This window comes from Ursus americanus, chromosome 30, assembly GCF_024610735.1.
Source record: "Ursus americanus isolate L20-20 chromosome 30, mUrsAme1.1.p, whole genome shotgun sequence".
NCBI classification, from domain to species: domain Eukaryota; kingdom Metazoa; phylum Chordata; class Mammalia; order Carnivora; family Ursidae; genus Ursus; species Ursus americanus.
The window spans coordinates 17306578-17322318 of record NC_142156.1 but is presented as its reverse complement, the minus strand read 5'-3'; the positions used below and the strand labels follow the sequence as shown (position 1 = coordinate 17322318).

General features: G+C 48.4%; 1 protein-coding gene across 5 annotated transcripts in view; it reads right to left on the bottom strand.

Annotated features, from left to right (window-relative positions):
- The window catches only part of HVCN1 (hydrogen voltage gated channel 1), a 34739-nt gene that overhangs the window by 4683 nt on the left and 14315 nt on the right, over positions 1-15741 (bottom strand). For all 5 annotated transcript variants that reach the window (XM_045776995.2, XM_045777003.2, XM_045776965.2 and 2 more), the window contains exons 4-5: positions 6573-6851; positions 2078-2182 (exon numbers count right to left, since the gene is read on the bottom strand). In XM_045776995.2, the coding sequence (XP_045632951.1) occupies positions 2078-2182; positions 6573-6851 (384 nt within the window). The remainder of the gene's footprint in view (positions 1-2077; positions 2183-6572; positions 6852-15741) is intronic.

Below are 15741 nucleotides of genomic sequence, written 5' to 3'. Positions count from 1 at the left end.
GTAATCCCAACGCTAGGATTTTATCCCACGGCTATGCTCACACGTGCACACAGGCATGTTGCAGGGATATTTGCTGCAGCATCATTTGCAGACAAGAGATTTTCTACGTTGTAGAATAGAAATACCTAGTGGAGGGCACTTGTCAAATGCATCACGGTACCTCCATACGGAGCACTGTGCAATTGTTAAAGACCAGGGCTGGCTCCTGTGTATTGACTAAAAATGGTCACCAAGGTAGATGGTAATTGAAGAGGGTTGCCAGATCTTGATTTGTAAATACCAGTTTTCATTAAAGTAACCACGGCCATCCTAGGACAGGGAAAGTACAAAGTGAGCTGGGACATTATCTTGGGCCAGAAAGCAAGGAAATGCTCAAAGACTGTGGAGTCGTGTTAAAAGCATATAGCAGTCAGCCTGAAGAGATGGTGACCAAATTTAGTAGGACAATTTGGACCCTGAACAGAATGACTGATTGTAATACACTGAATTAAAAAAAAAAAATCCATGAGTCCTTAGTGATACATCCACATTTGGGGAAAAAAGGAAAGCTCTTCTCTTTCTCTCTCTATAAAAACCAACAAAAAAACCACCTACCAGATGTAAAATGAATGACAGAAATCTCAGTTTGCATCCCCCAGTGTATTCACCGACTCGGGCAGTGGCCATCAGGTGGGTGCTAAGTGGGGAAGAGGATCTTTGCATGGTAGTCTTTGCACAGTGTCACTGTGCAGATTATTTATAACTGCCCCTGGACAGTGGAACAGCTCGGCATTTACCACCTGTAGTGATCCCAGTGAGTAACCCTGATAGCGATGTGCCATGCTATAAAGAAAACAGCCCACCAGCCAAGCACTCTCGCTAACTGAGCCTCTGGACCTAACCTCTGGTGTGCAGGGAATAAGAGAGCAAGTTGAATGACCTCTGGGGAAACAGACAAATCCAGAACATGGGACATCCTACAAGATGACTGGCTGGACTTGGGAGTGGGCGGGAGAACTCTTCCAGATCAGAAGAGCCTGAGGAGCTATAACCAAGTATCATATTAGAAGTCTGGATCCTAGTTTGGGGGAAATAAAAGGGAGGGCATTATAACAGATATTCTTGGGACAAATGAGGAAATTTGAATATAAACTGGTTATTATGGAATTACAATTTTTTAGGTGTGATAACGTGATTACAGTTTTGTAGGAAAAAGATCTCATTCTTAGGCATAGTGAAGTATTTGTGTCCTGATGTCTAACTTACTTTCAAATGGTCGAAAATACATGGATGTGTTCATGGATATATATTGAGATAAAGCAAATGTAGCAAAAGTATATTTGCCATTTTTCATAGTAAAAAGTTGAGGAAAAAAGCACAAGACAGTGAGGGGCGCCTGGGTGGCTCAGTCAGTTAAGCATCTGCCTTTGGCTCAGGTCATGATCTCAGGGTCCTGGGATCAAGCCCTGCATGGGGCTCCCTGCTCAGTGGGGAGTCTGCTTCTCCCTCTGCCCCTCCCCCTTCTTGTGCACACGCACATGCGCAAGCTCTAATAAAAAAAAGTATCTTAGACGGTACAGCAGGTATGTCACTGATCGTGTTAAAAGTAGAGGGAGAGGAAAAATACTCATCCATCTGTGGAAGGACCTGGACTGGCCACAGAAGAAAAGCTAGCAGCTGCCTTGGGAAGGCTAGACAAATGTCTGGGATGGGCTCAGGCAGCAGCTGGGAATTGGGGAACAAACATAGGGACCATGTCAGAATGTTGACAGGCCAAGACATAGCTCGTCTGCTACTATAGATGGGACAGTATCACTCTCTTGGTCAGATCCTTCCTCTAGAAGCAGTGACATGCCTCAGCTCAGCGGTCTAGCACTATTCGAAATTCAAGCCATCAAGTGAAATGAGGTTTCCTGCTTATAGTAAATGCCTGTCTATAATTTGGAAAGAAGACATTTCCCCTGCTCTTTGGTTAAAAGCACCCAGTCAACTTAGTCTGTTAAGGACTTGCTACTCCCAGGAGGGTGCCATCTGCCCCCATCTGCCCACCTCAGGAAGGACAGAAATGAAGGGTATTAAAGGGCTGCCGGCACCCTACCATGGCGGCATAGTCGTTCTTGTCAAGCTCGATGATCTTCAGGTCCAGAATGAGCTCGGCAAGCACCAGGAGGGCATCCAGAATGACCAAGCAAATGATGATAACCTGCAGACCAAGGGAAGGATCGAGAAACCATGAGACCTGAAAATTGACCCTCCTTCCATCTTTAAGGGCCAGAAACATCTAGGGGAAACCACTGGGTGAAGATGCCAAGGATGGGAGGCCACTGCCCACAGCCACACACCTTCCAGAACTGTCAGACCCCCAGGCAGTGCCTGTTCTGCTAGAGCTGCTCTGCCTGGCTCACTGAGTGACAGTCACCACTGGTCTGTGTTCATTCGCTGTTTCTCAGCATCTCTCAAGCCAAACTGCTAATTCCTAGATGGCAAAAAAAATTTTTTCTGAAATTTTAATTTTTCTATTTCTGGAGACTTTCTTGCCAGGGTATACCCAGAACAGATGCTCAATAGATAATTAAAAAGATCCGCCTCAGAGATCTGAGTCACGGAAGTCCCTCCAGGGACTGCCTTCCTTGAGGCAGCCGGATTAAGTGATGTCCACTGTACGCATAGCGTAGCTTCTGGCTGGGGCCGTCAATAGCGGCCCAGCTCAGGCGGGCTCGTCGGGGTGACGGGCAGATGGAGTCCAAGGTTTCCTGGGGACTGAGGAGACGTGTGAGAAAGACCATCTCGGCGGCTCTGTGACCTGCTGGTGGAGGAGGACGGTGGGGACCAGGGTGCCAGGCGTGTGGGCTCCCGCCGACGATGGGGGGCCCACGGTGACAGAGGTGGTGGAGACGCTGGTGGGGCTCCAATGGCAGGGTGGGGGTGATGGTGTTCGGTGGTGGAAACGGCAGCAATGGGAGGAACCCCAACAGACACTGTGTGACCCCTGTCTTCCCTTGGGAATTCTGGACCCCCCACTGCCTCGCTCAGGCCCTGCTTCCTACGTCTGACACGCTCAGGGAGATTCTGCAAGTCCATGTGCCATTTTCTCGCAGTGCCAGCACTTTCAGGCTGAAACTGAGCAGGCCTGGGTAAAAATGGACTAGTAAACCTTCTGACCGTTTCAGGCCGTAGCTAATACTTCAGTAATTAAAGCGTTTGAAGACTTGGTTTACTGTGCAGATTGCACGGCAAAGTGCTTTGTAATGAACTTTTCACACATATCCGAGTTCAGTAGCTCAATAGAGATTCAAGCCTCTGGCGGGTGATTTTTCCTTTTGCTTTCTTCATCCTTGGTTTTATTTTAGAGCTAATGGGACATGAGAGCTCATCTGGTCTAAAACCAAGGCACAGAGACATTAGAAACAGAGTGACTATGAAGCCCTGACACACGCCACACGGGAACGCCCGGAGAAGCCACGATGCTGCGAAGAGCAGCCACACGCGGAGAGACCGCCCGTCGCCTGATTCCACTTGTATGAAGAGTCTGGAGCAGGCGAATCCACACACACAGCGGATCAGCGGTTATCAGGGGCTGGGGACCTATTGTGTGATGGGTACCGGAGCTCCTTTTGGGGTGACGGAAGCAGTTTCGAACGAGACGGTGGTGGTTGCTCAGCATGTGAAAATGCTACATAAGTGCCACTGAATTACTCACTTGACAATGATCAACTTCACATGAATTCCTCCTCAATTAAGACCAAGACAGACCAACCCAAGGTCACAAAACTACAATGCCTGGGTCCCACTCCTGGCCTCTGTTAACTAATCCCCAGACCCTGAATTTGCCACTTCCCAAGGCAGTGCTCTTTCTGCGGGGAGTCATGTCACAAAGAGAAATGCCGAGAATTGAGGGAAGCTGGTTAATTCCACATCCAGACGGGGCAAACAGGGCCAGGCCCAGCAGGAGGATGCAGTGGTGTGAGCGCCGGCTACGGGGCCGCCAGCCCTGGGCCAGCCCCACATTAGCCTCGACCCTGGGCACGTCTCTCAAGACCGATGAGCCTCCGGTGTTAACTCTAAGCTTCAGCGTCCTCTTGGAGAAAATGGGGTTGACCACATTTTCCACCCTAGATTGACAGTGGGAGCATGACATGAGGTAACGCATGAAGGGTGCTTAGTACAGAGCCCCGCCACAGTGAGCAGGTAATGAAGCGAAGCTCCTTGACCTTCACGACTATCCTCCCCTGGCTCAGCTCCCCTGTCCACGCATGGATTCCACAGAGGCCCAACACCTCCTGTGTTCTCTCCCTGGCTTGTATCATCCTGTGGGAGAAGTGATGGCAATTAACTATGTATCAGGTCATCTAGGCTGCTTCAAACCATGGGAACAGGTAGATAATACATCCAAGAAAGGGATTCCAGAATCCTCTTACATGCTGATTCTACTGACTGAGATCAAACCCCTGAACTGGTATCCCCACTCCATGCTGGTCTCCCTAAGCCCCTCTACAAATCTCGTCGTGTCACTCCCTCCCACCCATACATTTAGATTTTCTGTGGCCGCCCACTGCCCACAAATGACCTTCTAGCACCTCCTCTCTCGCCAAGTTATCCCTCTACTTGCTGCACGTAAGCCATATGGACCCTTCTCAATTCCAGGAATGCGGCAGATCCTTTCCTATCTTGGGCCCTTTGCAAACACAGTCTCTCTCTCTGGAAGGTTCCTCCCCTCCCCATTCACAGAGCTCACCCCTGCCCAACCTTCAGGTGTCAGATGAAATGTTGCCTCTGCCACCACACGTCCTCTGACACCCAATCCTAGGGTCAGGTGTCTTCCTACCCCCAGGATCTGTCAGAGCCCCCTTCTGTCTCCCTACAGAGGGCTTCTCTTCACTTGCAACCAGCATCAGTCAGGGTGATGGTTCCTGGAGTGCCTGCCTCTCCACAGACCATCGGTCCTCTGAGAGTAAGGATGGGGGGTACCTGCCACACTTGCTGCTCTGTCCCCCGCACACAGAAGTCACTGCTCAAGAAGTGACTGTCCAGTGAATGACTAAGCATCTCTGCTTACGTTTCAAGGGTCAGGCTGCTGCTTCTCAGTAGGAGTGTCCTTAGAGGTCCGGGCTCAGCGGGCAGCCCTGTGGCCCAGTTGGGAGGTGAAGGGCCTCCCGGAGCAGGGAGGCCCAGGGTTCCCCTTGCAGCTGGAGGGAAACTGGCTCCCTCCTTCTGCTTCTGAAATTGAGGGTTTGGGATTTCAACCCCAACAACTTAATACCACGTTTCCTTTCCTGTCACAGCCGCAGAGAAACGCACGGAGCTGCGAGGCCTGCTGGGCTGTTTGGCCTGTTTCGTTTCTCTAAGCTACACGAAAGCGAGAAAAAGACCAAAATAATTTTTTTTTCTATCTTACCCTGGAACAAAGTCAGTGATGGGAGAGGCAAGGGCTGTGTCTGCTTCCAGAAGGGAAGTCAGCTCTAGGGAGGCACTGGTTTATTTCAGTTTAGGAGGACACTTGCCACAGGGTCCCCAGAATGGCTCCATTATGGGACCTGGGCTGACGAGGGGCTGCATGCTCCCCTAATGTCCTGGGCCTCCTGCATTCTCCTCAAAACAGATTTCCAGACACCTGCCTGCACACTTCAGGGCTAGGGGCTGAGACAGGGCCCTCCAGACTCAACCTGCATTTGTCCTTCCAAGTCAGAAGATGCAGACAGGCACTGAACCCTTCACTGTTCTTTGAAGTCCGCGTGTCCCTCTCATGTTCTCCCCCAAGCGCACCCAGAGGTCAGTGGTGGGCTACCAGAGAAGGATCGCTCCACAAAGTGAGAGACTGAAGCCCCCATGGTGATAAGTCTGGGAGACACAGGACCCTCTTGGCCTTGTTCAGCTCAGGACAGGCACTCAGTGTTTGCTGAATGAATGCAGGAACGTTTTCTCTGCCTCCAGTGTCTACCCTTCCGTTTACTTATTGTGTAGGGATAGTAAAATCCACAGAACGTAAAATCTACCATAACAAAATGTGAACCATTTTGAAGTTGGCATGTGGTTCAGGGGCATCAAGCACCTTCACAAGGTGGTGCAAGCATCACCACTACATAGTTCTGGAACGTCCTGATGACCCCACATGGAAACCTGTATCCATTAAGCAGTCCCCTGCCATTCTGCCCTCCCTCCAGCTTGGAACCACCAGTCTGCTGTCTGTGTCTATGGACTTGCCTACAGTGCACATTTCGCATAAATGGACTCAGACAACATGTGGTCTTTCATGTCTGGCTTCTCTCACTGAGCGTCACCTTGTCAACGTTCATCCACTCATAGCAGGTGTCACTGCTTCATTCCCCTTCATGGCCGAGTATGGACAGCCTACATACACGTGGTTTATTCACTCGTCAGGTGACAGACCTTGCACTGACTTCGGACTGACGTATTTTATCCCTGACAGCATAGGTTGTGCCCAGCGCTGTACAGGGCACCTGACACAGGGTTAGTATCAGTAGACAGACATCGAACAAACAGGGCGTTGGCAGAGATAGGCCCCCACCCCGGCCTCGTGACTCTTGGTGACGGCGCTGCCCCACCCCAGGCATCCTGGGCCTCTGCCCACCTACCTGAAACCTGTGGGAGCTGAAGAGCTTCCTCAATGTGGCCCTGAAGTCGAGGGGGGGCCGGGGCACGGGGACAGGGTCCGCCATTGGGTTGGGGGCTCTGCCCTCCTCGCCAGAGGCAGGTGCTGGTGGTGTCTGCTCCTCCTCCTCGTCGTCCTCCTCATTCTCCCATTTCTTGTAGTTGATGTTCCAGGCATGGTAATCGTCCCCAACGACAGTGAAGTGCTTCAAGAACTTGCTCATCCTCTTGGCTGGAGCCACTTTGGCCGTGCGGGAGCTGGCCTGAAGGGAGGGGAGAGAGAGCCCGTGCTCAGGCAGGGAGGCCCCTGGAGCCCGTCCAGACCACTCGGACCTCACGTTGCTCTGGCGGGGAGCAGGGCCCAGGCTGGGCCAGGCCGCAGGGGTGAAAACAGTCCTGGCCCTCAGAGCACCATGCAAGCAAAACCGTGAGGTCACGGTGGTTTCTTGTGCTTTTATTTTTGGAATCCAAGGTCTCAGTGCCGGCGAGGCAACAGGAAACCCCAGAACCCATCAGGCCTGTCACTATGGTCTGGTTGGCAATAACCAATGAAATTGGTACCGCAGCCCAGTCACAAAATACCCACCACGTGTAAATACCGGAAGAGTGGCCCCATGGTTCAGAGACATCACAACCTGAAAAACCGGAGGTGAGAGTTGGCAGGGCAGGGGTGTGGAAAGCCAAAAGTAAAAGTACCCACAGTTTCACAGAAAAGTGAGGGTCACCCCCTTCGTGCCACAGATCAGCTCTTGAAATGTGAGTGGCAAATAGATTTTCCTAAGTTCAGCCAGTGTTATTTTAAGTACATGATGGGCAGTTGTTTACAGACAAGGACTTCAAAGCAAAAAGCAAATAATCCTCCCTTTGCCCAACTGACCCTACCAGATATTAAATTTCCTATAAAGTTCAATAGTGAAAACTTTGGGGTATGGGTCCAAGAATGGGCAATATGATCAGTGGAACCGGAAAAATGAGCCCAACCAGACCCATACCCCAGTAGGGAACTGGATGTGATGGTGGTGGCAGTACAGATCAATGGGAAAAGGCTGGAGAGATCAGGACGCCTGGCTTTCACAAAAGGAAACAAACAAAACCAATAAAAGATCCCTACCTCACACTCTACACAGAATAAATTTCAGATGCATTAACCTTAACATTTATAAATTAAAAAAATTTTAAATTAAAATAAAACATAAGTATCTTCATGCCCTTCAAATAGGGAAAGTTTGCTTAAATAAAACACAAAACAAATGGATAGACTTGATTCATCAAAACTAAAAGCTTTTATATTTCTCTCTCTCTCTCTCTCTCACACACACACACACACACACACACACACACACACACACACACACACCCCACACAACCCTAGAAAGATACACCACAGACTGGGTGTGACACAGACATACTTGCAATGTACTTAATAGACATTGTTTAGTTTAGTGTCCAGAATACATAAAGAAATCATACAAATTAAAAAAAAGAAGACAACGCCATTGAAGACTGGGCAATGGATATTAATAAGTAGGTCACCTAAAAGGAAACCCAAATGGCAGAGACACAACCTCACTAGGGCTCAGGAAAATGTGAATGGCAAGAATTCTAAAGTCTGCAATAGCAAATGTTGGCAAAGATGTGAAGCAACGGGGACTCTTGAACACTGAACATAGGAATTGACACTGGCACCACCATTTTGGGAAACAATCTGGCACTGTTTTGTCAAGTAGAAGTTGTGTATATCTTTCTTAATAATCTAGTGATTCCATCCCTAGAAAGGCTCCAAAGAGAAACACCCCCACATGTGCTCAAATCAGTGGTTTGTTCAAGAATGATCACTGCAGGGGCGCCTGGGTGGCTCAGTCAGTTAAGCGGCTGCCTTTGGCTCACGTCATGATCCCAGGATCCTGGGATCAAGCCCCGCATCAGGCTCCCTGCTCAGTGGAGAGCCTGCTTCTCCCTCTCCCTCTGCCTGCTTGTGCTATCTCTTTGCCAAATAAATAAATAAAATCTTAAAAAAAGAAAAAAAGAATGAGCACTGCAAATGTTCACCTAAGTGGTGGGAGATAGAGGAATAAGCCTTCTCTCTTCACATGACGGAATGCTCTACAGCAGTTAAAATGAATGAACTGCATTACTATATGTCACTGATGACACCCCAAGTACCCACGTGGCAGCACTGAATACAGTAGGTCACTCCTGCCCTCACTGGCTTCTGGGATTACATACTCTCCTGGTTTTCCTCCCACCTCGATGGTTACTTCTTACCAGTCTCTTTTCCTGTATTCCATAAGAGGAAGACCTTACATTTAAGTATTGACATGCCCAGGGCTCAGGTGTCTTTTCTCCATACTCAGTTCCTAGGGGTTCTCATTCAGCAACATAGCTTTAAAAGCCATCTGTACATGGATTATACAGAAACACTATCTCCAATCCCAATCTCACCTTAGTTATCTAAAGGTTATCTAATACCTAGCATGTTCAAAGCAGAATTATTCATTTGCCACCCAAAATATCTCTATCTCAGTTTAGGGCATTTCGTTTGTCTAGTTCCTTGGGCCAATAACTTTGGCATCATTCTTTAAATGTCTTTCTCCTCATTCAATACTGACCTAACAGTAAATTTTGTTGGCCCTGCCCGTAAATTACTTTCCAAGTAAGACCACTTCTCCCCATTATTTCTCGCTATCTCTTGGCTAGATTACAAGAGCAGCCTCCCACCTCCTCCCAGTATCTGTTCTCCATCCAGCAACTCGAAAGAACTTTCTCAAATATAAATAAGATCACGTCATGCCCTTCCTTAAAACTTTCACATGTGGTTGTTTTTTTTTTTTTCTTTCCAGCACACTCAGGTCTTCTTCCTGGAAATGTCTTCCCTCAGACATCTGCATGGTTCACACCTTCACTTGGGTCAGGCTTCTGCTCAAACATTGCCTCTGCTGAGACCTGGTCTAGTCACCCTTCCCCAGTCACACTACATCCACTTACCCTGCTTCATTTTTCTTTTCTTTTCTAAGATTGTAAGTACTCTCTACACCCAATATGAGGCTCGAACTCACAACCCTGAGATTAAGAGGCTCATACCCTACTGACTGAGCCAGCCGGGGGCCCCTCATTTTTCTTTATTGCACTTATTGGTGACATTATATATGAATTGTTTATCTGTTTATTATCTGCCTACACTCCCCCCACCCAGACTCTAAGGTCCATGAGAGTGGAACTTTCTCCATCTTGTGCAAATGGCCTACCCAGTGTCTTGCACTTCATACACACTCAAAAACACCCAAATATTTAAGTGACTGAATGAATACATAAATGTGGATAGGTCTTTACAAATATATTGGGGGGCACCTGGGTGGTTCAGTCGGTTGAGCGTCCGACTCTTGATTTTGGCTCAGGTCGTGATCTTAGGGTTGTGAGACTGAGCCCCACCTCGGGGTCTTTGCAGGGCGTGGAGCCTGCTTAATATTCTCTCTCTCTCCCTCTGCCCCTATCCCACCCTCTCTCTCTCTCTCAAAAAAATATATATGTTGAGTTTAAAAGGAAGATATAGAAGACTATGAATATAATACCATGTAAGTAAAAATTTAAAAATACATGCAGAATATTACTATATGTGGTTCTGGGAATGTGTAAAATGGCAATGTAAACATACAAAAGAAGGGGATTTCTGCTTCTGGTCATGATAGAGTAACTGGTAGCAGATTAGGCCTCTTGCCGTAAAAAACTATAAAACTGGATAAAATGGATGAAATCTACTGTGGTCCCTGAGAGAAGAGGAACAGATGAGGTGAGCCCCCACACTGACCCTGGCTTTCTACCTAGAGGTACTTTCTGGACTATGGCAGCAAGGCTATTGAGCCTCCCTCCCTCCCTCTCTCAAGAATTTGCGTAGCAAAGTACCGGAGAAAAGGAAGCTCTACAGAGAAGGAACTCCAAAAATCCAACTTTGGCTGAACTCTAAACAGCTGAGAAACTGCCAGAGATGACACAAGGCTGGGTTGGGAGATGTGTGAGTTCCAAACATCCAGAGTAGAGATATCTTGTTGAATACCCTGAGCATTCAGTAGAAATTCCGGAAAAGTCATGCCTTATTAGTAGGCATAACCTAGCCCTATAGTAAGAACTACCTTACACCTGTCCCAAATATACGTAAAAAGAAACCTTGAAAAGATCAAGCAGATCCCCAGGTGAATTCATTGCCTGTTGGAACAAAACTCATATTCCACTAGGGAGGACAACAAAATCACTCAACAATCATAGCATTTAGAAATGCACAGCATACAATAAAAAATTACTAGACAGATAAAGCAGAAAAACATGGCCTATAACCTATAGAAACACTAGCTTACCAAAATGGACAGAGATAATAGAATTGGCCAACAAAGACTTGTAAATAGGTATTATAAATACGTTCAAGTATTTCAAAGAAAATATGAGCTTAATGAGGGAACAAATAGAGAATCTTGATATAGAAACAGAAACTGTAAAAAAAAAAAAATCCAAATGGGCTCAAAGCTGATTAGATACAGTAGGACAAAAAATCAGTGAACTTAGGGGCGCCTGGGTGGCTCAGTCGTTAAGTGTCTGCCTTCGGCTCAGGGCGTGATCCCAGGGTCCTGGGATCAAGTCCCACATCAGGCTCCTCCGCTGGGAGCCTGTTTCTTCCTCTCCCACTCCCCCTGCCTGTGTTCCCTCTCTCTCTGTCAAATAAATAAATAAAATCTAAAAAAAAAAAAAAAAAACCAAAAAAACAAAAAACAGTGAACTTAAAGATAGAGCAATAGAAAATACCAAGTTGAAACCTGGTGAGAAAAAAGGCAGGGGAAAAAACCCAGAGCCTTAAGGACAATAGCAAACAATCTAATATACGTGTACCTAGGGTACATCAAAAGATAGAAGAGAAATTGGGACAGGAAAAAATTTGGAGAAATAACAGGCTGAAAAAATTTCAAAATTTGATGGAAAAATATAAGCATGTAGATCCAAGAAGCTCAATGAACACCAGGGAGGACAAACGTAGAGAAGAATGTACTGGAAGGAGACACCAAATTCATGATGCTGGTTGCCCTTAGGGAGGGGCAAGGGCTAAAAGCAGAAGGAGCCAAAAAGCACTTGAATGCTATCTGAAAAAATTTGAGGAAAATAGGACAAAATGTTAATAGCTGTCAATTTAGGATGATGATTATATAAGTAGTTGATAATATTTATATTCTTTTTTTAAAGATTCTATTTATTTTAGAGAGAGAGAGCACAAGAAGGTAGGGGCAGAGGGAGAGAAAAGGGAGGGAGAAGCAGACTCGCTGCTGAGCAAGGAGCCCAACATGGGGCTCAATCCCAGGACCCCGAGATCATGACCTGAGCCAAAGGCAGATGTTCAACTGACAGAGCCACCCAGGCGCCCCGGTATTTGTATTCTTTTATATTTTTACACTTTTCAAAGTAAAACAAAATGATCTCTCTCCAACAATACACCTTTGATGCATACTCAGGTTTTTTTTTTCCATAATAGGTTTCGTGAGCTCAGGAAAGGTTAGAGTCCAAAGAGATTACCTGGTCTGATCTCCCCACTCTTTCAGAGATGGGAGCACTTCAGACATGGGCAGCCAGGGCTTGCTCAAGGTCTCAGTGCACTTAGGAGTAGAGAACTCAAGCTCTTTTGCCCTCAGTCCACTGTCCTTTCGTCTATGATGCCTTGTACATTTCCAAGCTCCCAATTTGGACAAGGGACATCAGCTCTTTCAGAAGCCTCCCAGAACCCCAACGTGTTCTTGCTAAGTGCCCTGGGGAAGTCCCTGCTCCAAAGACTGCTGGGTGAGGTTGGGGGTGATGAGTGCAGAGAGGGTGGTGCTCCAAATGCTCCATCCAGGAATCCCATGGTTTGGATTCCAGACGGCCTCCTCTGTCTGGCTTTCTGTATGGTCCCAATTCGAGGCTCCCTCAGATACTAAGAGGTCCAAGGAGACCTTATGACCACTGCATAACCTCCTGAGAGTGAACCTTCTGGTTCTTTCCACATCCATGATCCTGGAGCCTGTCTGGCTTTCCTCTCCCCATATATGTTATTCATTCTTCCTCTTCTACCACCCCAGTCCAAGCCTTCATCCTATCACCCCAAAGCCTGCAATAGCCTTGGGGCACCTGGGTGGCTCGGTTAGTTAAGTGGCTGCCTTTGGCTCAGGTCACAATCCCAGGGTCCTGGGGTCGAGCCCCACACCGGGCTTCCTGCTCAGTGGGGAGACTGCTTCACCCTCTCCCGCTCCCCCTCTTTGTGTGCTCTCTCCCAAGTAAATAAATAAAATCTTTATTAAAAAAAAAAAAAAAAGACTGCAACAGCCTTCTTGTGGACTTCTCTCCCTGGACCCAGTTCTTCCAGTGCATTCTCCAACCAGTAGCCCAAGCAGGCCTAATAAACCCTCACCCCTGATCTCAGCACCTGATCATATCACGGCCCCCTGATTTTTGGATAAAAATCCAAGATCCTGGTGGCTCAGTCGGTTAAGTGTCTGACTTTGGCTCGGGTCATGATCCCAGGGTCCTGGGATCGAGCCCTGCATCAGGTTCCTTGCTCAGCGGGGAGTCTGCTTCTCCTTCTGCCTCTGCCCCTCCCCACTGCTGGTTCTCTCTCTCTCTTAAATAAATAAAATCTTTAAAAAAAAGAATCCAAGATCCTTCCTATGATGTACATGGCCCTGTGGGATTTGGCCTTATCTCCTTCCCCATGACCTGCTCACCACACTCCAGCCACACTGCTTGCTCTTCTGTCCCTCCAAGCTCTGCATTCTCCCCAGGCCCAGTATTCACACAAGCTCTTCCCTCCACCTGGACTACTCTTCTTCCAACTCTGAGCTTGGCTCACTCTTACTCATGATTGAAGCCTCAGCTGACATGGCCCTTCCTCAGAGAGGCCCTCCTTGACCCCTAAAATCTAAATCAGTCCCCTTCTCAATTTTATAACCTCTCTTTGTATTTTTTTACAGTTTCTAATCAGAATTTGTGTGTGTAGCCATTTATTTATTAGTCCTCTTTCCACACTAGCAAGCTCCATGAAAGCAAGGCCTGTGTCCCCAGAGTCTCATGGGACACCCGAGAGCAGAAGCCCATCAAGCATCCGTTGGCTGAGGGCAGTGGTACCCTGTCTCCCACGCTGGGCAGCAGCTTGTCTCAGGCTGGACCCTCCACTGCTAGGCTCCCAGGTTGACCAAGGGCCAGGTGTACAGCTATCCTGAAGCCCTCTGGCTTCTCCTGGCCATAATTTTCCCCTTAAAACCCTTTATCTGGCAGATGGAAACTTCCGGTGCTAGTTCTCAGCACGGTGGGAGCCTTGGGGTGCTTTGCAAAAACCACATTTATATTTTACAGGAGAGGAAATTTTTCTTTCTGAAACCGTGCGACCAGTAAAAAGCAACTTTCAGTAATCTGGGATGAAAATATTTATGGCACCCAGCAGAGCAGAAAACAACTCTGGTTTTAAGTCAAGAATATGACATACCAAGAGCAGAGAAGTTTCAGAAAAGGTCAAAGATATAGCTGATCATGAAAATGTTGTGGGCCTCGGCAACCTCACCACCCACCTTGGGCTCTCGGGTTCCTCCCACCCTGCCTGGGCGGTGGAAGGACTGACTCAGGGAGCTACACGGAGCTACACGGAGCACCAGCTTTGGAGCCTGACCTGGTGCCCCCCCATAAGGGCCCACTGTTCTTCAGCGACACAAACTCTCATTTCCACTCCTCCGACTTCATCACCGTCCGTGGACGTTTCACTCTGCTTACCGCCCGCTGCCTGCCCCTGCAACCTCCCAACTCTTCAGTCACACAAACTGATAGAGTCCCTTTGCGGCTCAAGCTAGATTGAGGAGTTGTTTCTGTCACTTGCAACCCCAAGAATAGAGACCAGTAGAGTCCCTTGGACTGGACAGCCCCCATCTCCATGTCCCCTGCATTAACCTTCGCTGTCACATTACATCCCAACACCACTCTCTCCAGGATCACCTTTCTGTATCAAAGCCCATAATGGGGTTCCCACCCTGACTGTCCTGCTTCCTCTCACTGTTGGCTTGGTTCTGTTTGACCATCTCGCCTCTTCATTTCTCTCCCATCTCCAGCCACCCTCCTGGGCCTCCGTGTCCCTGCCCCCACGCCACTGGAAGTCCCCTGGACCCCAATCCTGACCCTGTGCTCATGCAGGGCAACTCCCCCACTTTGGTGGTCTCAGCACACCTGTGTTCTCAACACTGAGAACATGTGCAAATCAGTCTCATGTGCAAATCAGTCTCCAGCCTGATGTCTGGTATCCTGCCAGGTCATTAGTTTGGCTAGGACCCAAACTGAATCAATTTCTTATCTCTTCCCCATATCCACTCTTTTTTTTTTTAAGATTTTATTTATTTATGTGTGTGAGAGAGAAGCAGGCTCCCTGCTGAGCAAGGAGCCTGGTGTGGGACTTGATCTCAGGAGCCTGGGATCATGACCCAAGCCGAAGGCAGATGCTTAACCGACTGAGCCACCCACGCATCCCTCCCCATATCCACTCTTCCTTCCGTGTTTCCCTAGGGCACATCATCACGTGCACCCTGCCACCCAAGCCAAGAGCCAAAGATCATCTTGGGCTCCTCTCTCTCCCTCAAGGCTTGTCAGTTTAACCTCCTAAACACGGCTGCTCCCACTTCCCCTTCTCTTCTCTCTCTTACCCTCTCCTACGGCCAGCACCTCTTGCCTGGATGCCTGCACTGGCCTCCTTCCTGGTCCTTTCTCCACACAGCAGGGGCCAGGGTCCCCTTTCTGCAGTGACAACAGGGCTGTGTCCCTGCTCTCACCTGCCCCTTCCCCCAGGACCTTTAGCCTCCCACCCCGGCCCCTGCCAACTGCTGCCTTCAGGACAAAGGCAAAGCTCTCTTGGTCTCCCCAGGCCCTGGTCTCCTCCCCAGGCCCCCTCTGCTTCTGCCACACCCCAGCCACACCCAGTGCCTCATGGTTCTAGAATAAACCTCACTCCCTCTTGCTCTAGGACTCCGCACACCTGTGCCCACTGGCTGATAGATCTTTTGCCTTTTGCACGCTATTGCTCTTCCAGATCTTACAGACATCTAGATTCTGCCTCCCCGGGGAGGCCTTCCTTAGCCGCCACCTGCTGGGTGAGCCTCCTTCCTCTATTTC